Source organism: Salvelinus alpinus, chromosome 11 (genome assembly GCF_045679555.1).
Source record: "Salvelinus alpinus chromosome 11, SLU_Salpinus.1, whole genome shotgun sequence".
Classification (NCBI taxonomy): domain Eukaryota; kingdom Metazoa; phylum Chordata; class Actinopteri; order Salmoniformes; family Salmonidae; genus Salvelinus; species Salvelinus alpinus.
This window is the reverse complement of record NC_092096.1, coordinates 32799465-32814510: the sequence shown is the minus strand read 5'-3', so window position 1 is coordinate 32814510 and position 15046 is coordinate 32799465. Positions and strand designations below refer to the sequence as shown.

Genomic DNA, 15046 nt, shown 5'->3' with positions numbered 1-15046 from the left:
GTTAATTGTGCTTCTGTTGTTAAAATCTTTGCGATTGGAGAACTTTTATGTGGTGATTTTAGGACGCTAAATACAGTCAGCAATGGCCAGCGATGAGTGTTGTGTGTTATTGACGAATATAAATAGATTTTGGTATGCTATTTCTATAGGCTTAACTCAGGTATAAGTCATTATAATATTATAATTATGAGGATACAAGACAAAGCTTTTCCAACCGCTCCATCTTCTTCCAGATCCACAATTGTATGTATGTGTTTGTGTGTCAAGATGACTTTTGGGATGCTCTGGGAGGTAAAGCGGACTACCGTACCTCAGCCAGACTGAAAAACAAAATGGACGTTCATCCACCACGCCTGTTTGCCTGCTCCAACAAAACTGGCCAGTTCGTTGTGAGTCTGCCCTGTTATAACTGTAGTATAGCACTTTCCAACTTCCTTTGCTGCATTCCTGTTTACATGTTTGACATGATTTGAATATCCATTTGGACAAATTCAGTTTCTTCTGCTAATGAAATAGCCTTTGATCCACATTTTATACATAAGTGTGGGAAAACATTTCCATGTCCTCCTGAATGTGCACTGACCTGGCCCGTTGTCAAAATGCCACAATACTATTTATACAGATTGAAGAGGTGCCTGGGGAGATGACACAAGAAGACCTGGCCCCAGATGATGTCATGCTCTTGGACACCTGGGAACAGGTGACTAGTAGAGGGATTGTCAAGGTGCAACCAGGGCCACGTTCAGCAGCCGAACGTTGTGGAAATGCCATGAATAGAACAAACGCAATTCCTTATTCCACATGTCAGAGGGGCATGTATGTTCTACATAGCATATTTCGATCTGAACGTTCCACCTTGCTTTACATGCCTCAGGTTTTTTGCTAATAATGCACACCTATTGATTCGCTTAACACTTTCCATGTACCCTTCAGATCTTTGTTTGGATCGGAGGTGAAGCTCAAGAGGAGGAGAAGACAGAGGGTATAGCCTCAGGTAAGCAATGGTGGTTTTAAAACAAGATCACATAATTACCTGATAAAAGTGCCAACGGGAACTTAAATGTGCTGTTTCGTTAAATTAACTGTTCTTTCTTTCCTCACTGCTCCTGCCTATTTCCTGTTCTGTGGTCAGCCATTCGTTACATAGAGACAGACCCTACCAAGCGGGACGGCAGTACGCCCATAGTGAAGTTAAAGCAAGGTCATGAGCCTCCCACGTTCACTGGCTGGTTCTTGGGCTGGGATCATGAGTACTGGAGCAGTAATCCCATGGAACGGGCCATGGTTGGACTCCGTGTCTGAACCACTGCAGGGCGAGGTTTCCCCTAGTGGCAACTTCACCCAAAGCCTCTACTTGACTCATTTGTGCAACTAACTAGGTATCCCCTTTCCTTTCAACTGTTAGACTGCCCATGGATACCAATTTGTGATGGATAATATACTCTTCACACTAGTGCTGATTTGATCTTATGGTTTTCATGTAATCCACACTACACAGTTTAGTCATTTCCTTTTCTTACACACTAATACTGTTAGCCCATGTTTTTTTAGCAGTATATTACTACATTTGCAATAAATGGGCCAAGAGTTTTTTTCGCTTCTGTACCATGCCCTGTTGGGCAGAGTTCAGATATTCCAGTTTGAGAATCTTGTGCAGACTGGGTTTCCATAACGACCCAAAGGATATGTCATGCCTATCAAACATGCTGACAGCGGATGGAAAAGCTTCAACAAAGCACAACTGGAAGCAGTCAAATACATTCACATAACTAAATAAAATGTATGATGCCCGACACCAGTTGTCTGCTCTGTTAACTGTAGTAAATAGCTAAGAGGCTTTGGTTGAGTGATTTTCATGAAAACATGCTCGCAATGGATGAAGACCGGCCAATCAAGGCAGAGCTACTTGAAGCCAGGAGACATTTATTCTCAAAAATAAAATGGGATTCTATAAAAATGTCACCTGTCAGATTTTACAAACATAATACAACTCTCACCTGAGTATTCAACAGATGCATTAAATCATTATGGGGTGATGACATTGTAACATCTTACAGAAAACCAAATGAACATTTAATTACAAATAAGTTGTCACGTTCGTCGTAACATTTAAGTGAGGAGGACCAAGGCGCAGCGTGATAACAATACATTCTCTCTTTAATGAAGACGAAAACGAACACTATACAGACTAATCAAAACAGACGAACGTGAAGCTATACAAACAATAAGTGCAGACACTGGCAACTTACACAGACAATCACCCACAAACTACCTAATGACTATGGCTGTGCCTAAATATGGCTGCCTAAATATGGCTGCCTAAATATGGCTCCCAATCAGAGACAACGATAGACAGCTGTCTCTAATTGAGAACCAATCTAGGCAACCATAGACATACATACACCTAGACTAAACACTGCCCCATAAACATACAAAAAAAACTAGACAATACAAAACACATACATCCCCCATGTCACACCCTGGCCTAACTAAAATAATAAAGAAAACAAAGATAACTAAGGCCAGGGCGTGACATAAGTTGATCATCATTAACCACCTCCATGAACGAGCTGAATCCTTAATTGTGAGACAGAGGGGCACACAGCTACCCTCACAGTGGGGCCTTAAGCCAGGTCCACGTGCTTTGTTTTCATCAGCTGTTCTGAACCTCGCTGTAGTAGTCGCCGTCCTCATTATCAAAAGATCTCAGAGAGTAGGAAGAGCTCTTGAGGATCATTTCTGGACACCACATATCCTGATTTTATCAGAACTTTGAGGCGCTCTTCAAAATTGGGGAGAACTCTACTGTTGAGGAAGTCAATGATCTCTGAAAAGAAAATGCATAGAAATCAAATCTGCAAACGGTTCCAGCAAACAAGTTGCGTGCCAAACGGCATCCTAGTCCCTATATAGTGTGCTATTTTTGACCGGGGCCCATGGTCAAACGGAATGCACTTTATAGGGAATAGGTGTGATTTGGGACTAGATCAAAGCTCTGTTCCCCAAAGCACCATTCTATTTAAATAGTACGGTCAAGGAGGACCTAGTGACATTTCTTCTCCCTTTATGTCATCACTGATCCTATTGATTCACAACTATTCTAACGAAATGCTAAACCTAGCGACTGACAATATTGGGAGGTCGCCTGGGGTTGTACAGTGGTCTAAGCCGCTGCCTCAGGCTCACAGGTACTGTGTACTACCACTGTGAGCATGGGTTTGAATCTGACCCAGTCCTCTAGCGCTCTCTCTATCCTGTCCAATAAACAAGAAATACAAAAGGAGTGGGACTGCCCTTGTCTTTAAAATAAGAGGATAGTGTTTGTATGACAGTAGCTTACACCTACCACAGAAGGACATGCTCTGCCACAACGGAACGTTGGCTACCTTTAGCCTGTAGTAGTGTGTCTGTAGATAGCGCGGCGTAACATCCCTTAAAAATTATACAAATGTTAGCACATAGCAATGCATTACATCACACTGACATGCACGGTTGCATTCCACACTCCTAGAAGATGGAAAACATTTGTAAAGGCTTTGTCATGCATTGATCTAATTCAATGACATCTCAGCATTGTATTGAAAGACTTGACAATCCAAAAAGTTAACTGACATAATATACAAACCTCCCTCAGTCCATGACACATTGTCTAAAAAATAATCTGTGTTTAATAACCTCTTACCCAATTGTCTGAGCAATTTCTTCCCAGTCGATACCTGCAACATCTTCCACCTGCATTGCATTCAAGCTGAAAAGGTCAAAAATGACATGAATCAAGATTCACAATGCAACAGTTTCACATGCAGATATCAGGACCAAAAGTCTACATTTTGTCCCGTGTATCAGGACAGTGCAGAAAGGTCCAAGTAACATCACTAAAACGGGCTAATACATCTTAAACAAAGAATCAAAAAACAGATTCACCATCACACAGATTGAATGGAAATCAACACACTTACGCTTTGATCAAATCCACTTTGCCCTGTAATGATTTCGTGCCTCCACTGAATACTGGTTGTCCATATGCCAGTATGTGCTTCAAAACACCCAACCTGGAAAGGTTGTATCAAATACAGCCTCAAAAGTCAGACAAAAGTTCTGAATCAATGTTTGTGTAAACAATTCAATGAGAATGGTTTTATTTTGTAACAGCTACCCCTGAAACTCCCTGCCCACCATTTTATTCGACACTGGGACGAGTGGCGCGTTTCAACCGTCTGGCACACATCTGTCCAGGGGATGTTGTTGTACAGTTTGTCTTTCCTGATGGTGGCCGGTCCACTGCCAGGCTCTGCCTGTCCCACCAGGTGCTTCCGCACAGCTTCCATTAGTCTTTTCAGTTCTTCCTTGGTCCACGCACCTTTGTTTGCGGCTGAGAAATAGACACCAAACAAAGCGGGAACATTGCCCCACGTCAAACACAAACAACCATTTCCCCAAAAGATGAGTGGAGCAGGATGTCCAGCAAGGATGTCAGAGTCAATATATTAAAGCTGTAATCTGTACTTGGTGAAACTGACACATTTGTTTGGGATATTACACCAAAGAAGTTACTTCAAACATCAGTTATTTTCCTTCGGACATCATTGCACGCGTGCTAGAACTGCAGAATATGTACTGTGATTATATTTTTTACCATGATGCTGGACATTCCTCTCTTCCGTTTCATCAACAAGACAAAAACAATAACTAAGGCGCTGGGGGAGAACAGTGGCGATGAGTCACCTTATGCGGATTCCAGTTCCCAATGACTTACACATTTGAGCAAAACGTTTCTCTAGGGCCGATTCGCTTCGGCCAGTCAACGTCGAGATCTTCGCCCACTTGTTGCCGTGCAACGTCTGCAGTTTTTTCACAGTGTGAAGTTCTTCTTCGGTGAACCTTCGGTAAGGAAATCAAGGAAATAAGCATTCAAAGTGCCTCAATGTCTGCAAATATTAGCAAACCATAAAGTGGTTCGTATCAGAACAATAGCACAGTTGTGAACACTAATTCAAGAAAATGTAAATTCAACATTACTATACTTTCGTACATTGTATTTAGAGGCAACATAACGTAAGCCGTCATAGTGAGGGTCATTTCCTTATAGTAACTAGCCCCGTCTTACCTGCCCTTGTAGTTGCTGCCATCAAATATTTTCCTCCCCCGTATATAGACGTGATGCCAAGGCCTGGGTATTCCTTCACCTGGAACAACAGGTAAGGAAGAGGTGAGATCAGTTTTCTGGGAAATTCCTAAGCATACTTTTTTGGCCACTGTAGACAATGCTGAAGAACAGGAATGTAATGTGGATAAAACTTGTCATAAAGTTTTCTAATCGAATGAACCTGGCTACAAGATGACACACCTATTCTTTCATGGAATCTGTGCTGACACTTCAACTTCTTGATATTTGCTTCTTCCCCTTTGAAGCGCTGTGGATGGAAGAGCTTAGAGCCACTCTGAATCCCAGTGAGAGCCAGGAAGTCGTAGACGTTACTCATGAGTCGGTCGTTCTCCTGCGTATTGAATCTTCCACTTCGCAGGGAAAGGCCTGGGAACAACAGAAGATTCCACATGGGCTTAACTGATTGGGTCTAAATGATAAAATATATGATAATACAATCTGTCACATCTCTCAACACAGTAACATCTTACATATCATTGCTACAATGTTACATAATGCTGTGACCATGAGTGACTGAAGAATAAGCTTACCTTGTCTTCGGAATTCCTTGAATCGATCAAGATCATACTTTATCATCTTATGGATCTCGTCAACCGACTTTGACTCAACATTGGGAATGAACTCTTTGAGATCATTCAGAGCCTGCCACTCGTCCACACTGTAGCATAGTGAGGGGAGAAAATCATTAACGTGACGTCTAAACACACCGCTGAGTTGACAGAGCAGGAGAGACATGTCTTCCTCTCTCCACAGGAAGCGGTTCCAGATGAAATTCTGGTACACAGCATTCACAAAATGTCTGGTTTTCACCAGCAAATGCTACTGGGCGACTCCACAGTAACAGAGTGATGCGGGGACTCAAATCTCACTTTAAAATGTATGTCAAACAAGTTAACAAATTAAAAACATTGCAGATGCAAAGTTTGGTAACAGAATGAGGGTTTGTGCAGCTGGTGCACTCATTCTGTAACCAACCTTTGCATCTGCACTGTTCTACAAGTAGCTTAAATGTATGTTTGTAAAATAATCAGTGGAAATGGTTAAAAGTCATTGTTGTGCCTAGAGTTGTATGGATTGTTTAACTTTGCAACCATCGGTTTTTGTTGGGCATACATTACAATTATTGTGGATTTGCCATACTGTCAATGGTTGTGTTCATTTGGGAAATCACTCTTTCAAAACATGCTAGATTCACACTTCAATACAAGTGAACCAGGTTTCCTTCTACTCACCATTGAGTTTCTTCCTTTAGGCTGGGTTTGTTGTGTTGGGTCCCTGTCTCAACCATGACTGAATGGGCGCCCTCTGTCTCACCGTTTGTTCCAGCATCATGAGTCCTGTTGTCATTTGGAACAGTTAAATCCAAAACACCTTCTGCAGAGTGGACACTGTCCATTCCCTTGTCTGACTCTCTGCTGTGGTTTTTCTTTCTCCCGCTGCCCTCCACAGCTGCAGACTTTCCATACGTTTTTGGCCTCTTTGGCTTCAATTTTCTTTCAGTTTGTTCTTTTAAACCTGGAAAGTCTGCTTTATCTGGACAATCGTTCAGTTCACACTCTCTGTGTTTTTTGTTATTTCGTTTCCTTTTTTTTACATTCTCCTCTGTCTCAGTTACCACATTTTTACCTCTCTTGACCATTTCAGGGTGCAGTTCTATGATTTCTGGATCATCTGCTGTTCTTGAAACTGTCCAACAGCTCTCCGCTCCCTCCTCAAGTTCTGTTTGTCTGTTCTTGTGCTTCTTCTTACTCTTTCTGGCCTCATCTGGCACAGTTACAGCTGAAACATCTACTGCAGCCTTTGAGAGGACACTGTCTATCACCCGTTCTGGCTCAATGTCATTGTGTTTTCTCTTTTTCTTCAGGGTATTCATATTATTCTCATCAGCAATCACTAAATCCGCTCGCCCCTGTTGTGTTTGAAGATTCTTTGACTTTTTCTTTGTATTCCCTCCAGTTTGTTCCTCAGGATCTGGTACCTCCATTTCATCTTTAATAACATGTTGCTGCTTCTCTTCGTTTCCTTTTTTAAGTTTCTTCCTCTCTTTCTCCACCACTTCCAGCTCGGTCACTGTTCGCTCTTTATGTTTAGGTTCTTTACCTCTTTTCTCGACTGTCAACTGGTGACCATCCTTTTGATTATGCTCAATTGCCGGTTCTTTTGGTCCCTGTTCAGATAGTGCTTTAGTCTTTTTCTTTTTGGCTTTTATGGATTCCTCGACTGTATCAGGGGCCACTGATGAGATTAATACAGGAGTGTCTTCAAATTTAAGAGGGGATATTCGACATATCTCAAGCACTATGAGATTCTCACTAGCCCCCTGTTCAGTGGACGTTGAAGTCCCCAGCATGGTGGCTACAGTATTACCTGTTTTCTCGATCTGTAACAGAAAAACAACATTAATGTTTTTCCATTGTTTCCTAAATGTGACAGCATGAATAGGCATGAGCTTAAGCAGCTATGTAACGTTAACTAGCTACCATAATTCGATTAGCAAAATACGTGCATATTAAAACACAAGTTCACTTTTTTCGTACATACGCGCACAAGTGTGATCAATGTTGGGCTAACTAGTGATAGTACATCCAAATAGACTAGCTAGCTGTGTAAATCAAATATGATAAAACTCGTAAAGAAAAATTAATTCACCAGGTTGAACAAATGGGGAAAGTAACACCGTAACTTCTTTGGTGACAAAAGCGACATAGCCACAAATGCAAATCTCTTCTTTGCTGCTAGCAATGTATGCGTGTGTGACTGTGACCAAAGCTAGCTACTGCCACTCTGTGGTGGACCTACTATAGAAATATAACATATTGGAACATCTAACCCTGGAAATTTGACTGGTAAACTACACTCGCAATGGCTGCCTGCTTGGTATTCTGATCATGAGTCTCCCATCTGCATTCGTGTCATTTCCAACAATTAGGATTTGTAGGTCTAGATTAATATTCCCGCTATGCAGTTGTGGAAAAAGTACCCAATTGTCACACTTGAGTAAAATTATAGATACCTTAATATTAAGTTACTCGAGTAAAAGTGAAAATTAGCCAGTAGAATACTACTTGAGTAAAAGTCTAAAAGTATTTGGTTTTAGATATACTTAAGTATCAAAAGTAAATGTAATTGCTAAAATATACTTAAGTATCAAAAGTAAAAGTAACATTTTAAATCAATTAAAATTCCTTATAACTTGAACTATTACTTCACTACATTCCTAAAGAAAATATTTTACTCTATACATTTTCCCTGACAACCAAAAGTTATTATTAAGGTATCTATACTTTTACTCAAGTGTGACAATTGGGTACTTTTCCCACAACTGCATAAGTTCATGCCTATCCATGCTGTCACATTTAGGAAACAATGGAGAAAAAAAAACAATTAAGCAAAGCAGATGGCACAATTTCCTTTTCATTATAATTTTTTTTTACATTTACGGATATCCAGGGGCACACTCCAACACTCAGACATTATTTACAAAAGATGCATTTGTGTTTAGTGTGTCAGCCAGGCCAGAGGCAGTAGGGATGACCACGTGTTCTCTTGTTAAACTTATGAATTTGACCATTTCTGTCCTGCTTAGCATTAAAAATGTAAAGAGTACTTTTGGTTGTCAGGGAAAATGTATGGAGTAAAATATTTTCTTTAGGAATGTAGTGAAGTAATAGTTAAAGTTGTCAAAAATATAAATATTAAAGTAAAGTACAGATACCAAAAAAAAACTACTTAAGTAGTACATTAAAGTATATTGACTTAAGTACTTTACACCACTGCTGCTATGACACCACTATAGTTAGGCAGATAATATTTTGAAGTGTTCAGAGATCTGTTAATTGTGCTTCTGTTGTTAAAATCTTTGCGATTGGAGAACTTTTATGTGGTGATTTTAGGACGCTAAATACAGTCAGCAATGGCCAGCGATGAGTGTTGTGTGTTATTGACGAATATAAATAGATTTTGGTATGCTATTTCTATAGGCTTAACTCAGGTATAAGTCATTATAATAGCCTATATTTTTGTTCTGAAGTAAATGTAGATATACTTTACAGTATTAGTCTACACAGCCTGAAATTGGTTTGGATTGGTTTGATAAAAGTAATCCATGCCACGGTGCACAGTGCTCGGTCTGATGTCAGGTCTGAATACTAGAGAACATGTATGTCACGTTCTGACCTTAGTTCCTTTTTTATGTCTTTATTTTAGTTTGGTCAGGGCGTGAGTTGGGGTGGGCATTCTATGTTGTTATTCTATGTTTTGTTCTGTGTGTTATATTTCTATGTGTTTGGCCTAGTATGGTTCTCAATCAGAGGCAAGTGTCGATCGTTGTCTCTGATTGAGAATCATACTTAGGTAGCCTGTTTCCCCACTATGGGTTGTGGGTAGTTATTTTCCGTGTCTGTGTTTCATCATACAGAACTGTTTTGGTTATTTTGTTCGTGTTTTTTTTGTTCCGTGTTCATGTTGATTTATTAAAAATCTAATTATGGACACTTACCACGCTGCACATTGGTACGACTTTTCCTACTCCTCCTCAGACGAAGAGGAGAATCGTTACAATGTAGCCTACCGTCTGGAGAGTTACTTAAAGATTCGTAATTGAAGAGAGAAGTTGTCCTGACATTTCTTATTCCTATCCACCATGACTTACACAGTCAATACATTGGCAGCCTTTCAACATTAGGATACAGTATTTTCTCTAGCCTAGATAGGCTATCAATCTACCTCTCTCACACACAACATGGGCAGTTTAAATTGGTCAACAATTGTATTTATTAAAGATGATCACAAAGAATGTGTCAGTAACTCTGCATTATAGTATAGCGTATTTATTTTGGACGAAAGCCACAAAACTAGTGTATGAGTGAGTCACTCAGCCTAATGCTGACAAAAATCATTAATAGCTCAGGTCTTAAAAATACGAGCCAAAAGCAGCACCAACCTTTTTCCCCTCAGTATCCAATGTGTTTAAATGACCCTGTGAGCACCGCCTGACACCGATGGACGTCAATTTTTTTGGTCGTTTTGCTCACAGGGGAGACTCATATATACGATTTGCCTGTCAGTTTTTCCTCCCTGTACTTTCTTTCATTCAGTTTATTCTTCACATAGGCAAAGAACGACTCCATGTTTTAGAAACGTTACAAAGCCTACTATCACTCCTTTCCGCTGCATCCTCCTCCTATCCCACAACAAGTGAGAAGGGTTCAATTGCAGCCCGCGGGAGGCGGGGGTGCTCCAATACAGAAGGTGCTGTTAATGCACAGTAATGTTGGATGCCAACAGCCTATAAACCCCACAGAAGAAGGAGCGGGGGCAACAATGGTAGCTAGCTAGCTGTACACCGGTAGACAGTGTCCTTCACACCCGCCTGCCAGGCACTGTTTTCCCGCAGTTCTGTTAACAACCGTGAAGGCAGGTGTTTGGCAGGCGGGAGCGAAGGACACTGTGTGCTAACTTTGCCCTTACAAAAGAAGATTGCAGTCATAGTGCAGTATAACTGCAGAATGCTGCATCCAAAATAGGACTGTTTTTTTGTACTGCAGTAATTTTGCAGTGACATTGCAGTTATTCTGCAATTACTGCGTCCAAAATACCCCAGTCGATTGCAGTTATTGCACTTTTACTGCAGTTTCAAAACTGCAACCTTTTTTTGTCAGGGAGCCAGCTAGTCCTAAGGACTCCGTTACACCGCAGACGGGAGGTGACACCGGATGATAGCTAGCTAATTAGCAAGCACACAATGTCAATAACTAACAAGCTAGCCAGTACCCGGTGTCGCCCTAGCCTCCGGCCTGCTGTGACACTGTGTGCCAGCTAGCTAACTATCAAGTTAGCACATGGTGTCGCTAACTATCAAGCTAGCTAGTGCACTCTGTCGCCCCAGGCTCCCGCCTGCTGTGCTAGCGGGAGGCGGGGACGACCGGTAGACGGGTGTGGAATCATGTAGTAACCAAAGAAGTATTAAACAAATCAAAATATATTTTATATTTGAGATTCTTCAAAGTAGCCACCCTTTGCCTTGATGACAGCTTTGCACACTCTTGGTTTCAGAAACTCACTCATTCCGCTGCATGATTACTACTGTACATGATTCCATATGTGTTATTTCATAGTTTTGATGTCTTCACTATTATTCTACAATGTAGAACATAGTAAAAACAAAGAAAAACCCTTGAATGAGTAGGTGTCCAAACTTTTGACTGGTACTGTACATGTAGTGACAGCTTCAATGTGGACGAGCCTATGTGTTTTAAATTATTGAAAACTTCAGTGCGGTCGACACTGTACATTTGACACCACCCACACATTACAGTCAATCATCTTTCTGTCCTGCAGGAATCTGAGGCAACTATGATCTAGTCTAGTAAGTTAACTCCCTGCTACCCAGAGGGTGTTACAGTAGTTAGTAAACATGGCCCAGAGGGTGTTACAGTAGTTAGTGAACATGGCCCAGAGGGTGTTACAGTAGTTAGTGAACATGGCCCAGAGGGTGTTACAGTAGTTAGTGAACATGGCCCAGAGGGTGTTACAGTAGTTAGTGAACATGGCCCAGAGGGTGTTACAGTAGTTAGTGAACATGGCCCAGAGGGTGTTACAGTAGTTAGTGAACATGGCCCAGAGGATGTTACACTAGTTAGTGAACATGGCCCAGAGGGTGTTACAGTTGTTAGTGAACATGGCCCAGAGGGTGTTACAGTTGTTAGTGAACATGGCCCAGAGGGTGTTACAGCTAGCACATGCTCTGTTCAATTGGTTGTTGATCATTGCTAGACAACCATTTTCAGGTCTTACCATAGATTTTCAAGTACAGTGGCTTGCGAAAGTATTCACCCCCTTGGCATTTTCCCTATTTTGTTGCCTTACAACCTTGAATTAAAATTGATTTTTGGGGGGTTTGTATCATTTGATTTACACAACATGCCTACCACTTTGAAGATGCTGAATATTTTTTGTGTGAAACAAACATGAAATTAGACAATAAAACAGAACATTTTAGAGTGCATTACTATTCACCCCCCCCCCCCCCCCAAAGTCAATACTTTGCAGAGCCACCCTTTGCACCAATTACAGCTGCAAGTCTCTTGGGGTATGTCTATAAGTTTAGCACATCTAGCCACTGGGATTTTTGCCCATTCTTCAAGGCAAAACTGCTCCAGCTCCTTCAAGTTGTGTGGGTTCCGCTTGTGTACAGCAATCTTTAAGTCATACCACAGATTCTCAATTGGATTGAGGTCTGGGCTTTGACTAGGCCATTCCAAGACATTTAAATGTTTCCCCTTAAACCACTCGAGTGTTGCTTTAGTATGCTTATGGTCATTGTCCTACTGGAAGGTGAACCTTCGTCCCAGTCTCAAATCTCTGGAAGACTGAAACAGGTTTCCCTCAAGAATTTCCCTGTATTTAGCACCATCCATCATTCCTTCAATTCTGACCAGTTTCCCAGTCCCCGCCTTTAGGCAAACACCAAACATGTTTGTTTATTCTTTTCTCCCTACTCTACCGTAAAGCCCAGCTCTGTGGAGTGTACAGCTTAAAGTGGTCCTATGGAGAGATACTCCAATCTCCACTGTAGAGCTTTGCAGATCCTTCAGGGTTATCTTTGGTCTCTTTGTTGCCTCTCTGATTAATGCCCTCCTTGCCTGGTCGGTGAGTTTTGGTGGGCGGCCCTCTCTTGGCAGGTTTGTTGTGGTGCCATATTCTTTCCATTTTTTAATAATGGATTTAATGGTGCTCCGTGGGATGTTCAAAGTTTCAGATATTTTTTTATAACCCAACCTTGATCTATACTTCTCCACAACTTTGTCACTGACCTGTTTGGAGAGCTCCTTGGTCTTCATAGTGCCGCTTGCTTGGTGGTGCCCCTTGCTTAGTGTTGCAGACTCTGGGGCCTTTCAGAACAGGTGTATATATACTGAGATCATGTGACACTTAGATTGCACACAGGTGGACTTTATTTAACTAATTATGTGACTTCTGAAGGCAATTGGTTGCACCAGATCTTATTTAGGGGCTTCATGGCAAAGGGGGTGAATACATATGCATGCACCACTTTCTGTTTTTTATTTTTTTGAAGTTTTTGAAACAAGTAATTTTTTCATTTCACTTCACCAATTTGGACTATTTTGTGTATGTCTATTACATGAAATCCAAATAAAAATCTATTTAAATTACAGGTTGTAATGCAACAAAATAGGAAAAACGCCTAGGGGGTGAATACTTTTGCAAGGCACTGTAGATTTAAGTCAAAACTGTAACTCGGTGACTCAGGAACATTCACTGTCCTCTTGGTAAGCAACTCCAGTGTAGATTTGGCCTTGTGTTTTAGGACATTGTCCTGCAGGAAGGTGAACTCATCTCCCAGTGTCTGGTGGAAAGCAGACTGAACCAGGTTTCCCTCTAGGATTTTGCCTGTACTTAGCTCCATTCCGTTTCTTTTTTATCATGAAAAAAACCCCAGTCCTTAACGATTACAAGTATACCCATAACATGAGGCAGCCACCACTATGCTTGAAAATATGAAGTGGTACTCAGTAATATGTTGTATTGGATTTGCCCCAAACATAATACTTTGTATTCAAGACATAAAGTGAATTCCTTAGCCACATTTTTTGCAGTATTACTTTAGTGTCTTGTTGCAAACAGTATGCATGTTTTGGAATATTTTTTCTTCTGTACAGGCATCCTTCTTTTCACTCTGTCAATTAGGTTAGTAATGCAGAGTAACTACAATGTTGAAACTGTTTTAAAGTCACCATTGGTCTCGTGGTGAAATCCATGAGCAGTTTCCTTCCTCTCCGGCAACTGAGGAAAAACGCCTGTATCTTGTAGTTACTGGGTGTATTGATACACCATCCAAAGTGTAATTAATATGCTCATGCTCAATGGGATATTCAATGTCTTATTTTTCCAATCCCATCTACCAATAGGTGCCTTTCTTTGCGAAGGCATTGGTAAACCCCCCCCCCCCCCCCCCGGTCTTTGTGGTTGAATGTGTGTTAGAAATTCACTGCTCGACTGAGGGAGCGTACAGATAATTGCATGTGTGGGTTACAGAGATGAGGTAATCATTCAAAAATCATGTTAAACACTATTATTTCACACAGAGTGAATCCATGCAACATAGTAATGGCTGGAACAGAAACAAATTGAATGGTATCGAACACAGCAAACACATGGTTTCCAGGTGTTTGATACCATTCGATTCACTCTCCATTCCAGCCATTGTTATGAGCCGTTCTCCCCTCAGCAGCCTCCTGTGATATACAGATGACTTCCAAAATAATGGCCTCCCGAGTGGCGCAGCGGTCCAGGGCACTGCAGTGCTTGAGGCATCACTGTAGATGTCTTTGTCCCATCGTGCTCTAGCGACTCCTGTGGCGGGCCGGGCGCATGCACACTGACACAGTCGCCAGGTGTACGGTGTTTCAAAGGAAAAAGTACTAAAAAGACGAAACAGAAAAACATGGTAATTATCTCAGCTTCTAATTAGGGGTGCTTCAATCCCATTCACACTTTAATTCTAGATGTTATTTGTTCCTCAGCATTGATCCACAGGATAAAATGAGTATGAGGTTGTTTGTCCATCTGTGTCTGCCTTTGCTGTGTGTTTTTGGATCCATGTGAATGTGTGTTTTTTGCTCTGTGCTGTGGTGTCACGTTCTGACCATAGTTCTTGTGTGTTTTGCTTGTTTTAGTGTTGGTCAGGACGTGACCTGGGTGGGCATTCTATGTTGTGTGTCTAGTTTGTCTGTTTCTATGTTTGGCCTAATATGGTTCCCAATCAGAAGCAGGTGTTTTGTGTTGTCTCTGATTGGGAATCAAATTTAGGTGGCTTGTTTTGTGTTGGGATTTTGTGGGTGGTTGTTTCCTGTCTTT

The 15046-nt window shown here is 41.3% G+C and overlaps 1 protein-coding gene and 1 pseudogene across 1 annotated transcript; one reads left to right on the top strand and one right to left on the bottom strand.

Moving 5' to 3' along the window:
* Nucleotides 1-236: 236 nt before the first annotated feature.
* Nucleotides 237-1793, top strand: LOC139534000 (gelsolin-like). Its single transcript, XM_071332587.1, has 4 exons — nucleotides 237-389; nucleotides 623-700; nucleotides 934-994; nucleotides 1133-1793. Exons 1-4 carry the CDS (start codon nucleotides 246-248, stop codon nucleotides 1300-1302), a joined length of 453 nt encoding a protein of 150 aa, XP_071188688.1. The 5' UTR covers nucleotides 237-245; the 3' UTR covers nucleotides 1303-1793.
* A 346-nt stretch (nucleotides 1794-2139) lies between these two features.
* Nucleotides 2140-13047, bottom strand: LOC139533999 (transcription termination factor 1-like; annotated as a pseudogene).
* Nucleotides 13048-15046: the final 1999 nt, after the last annotated feature.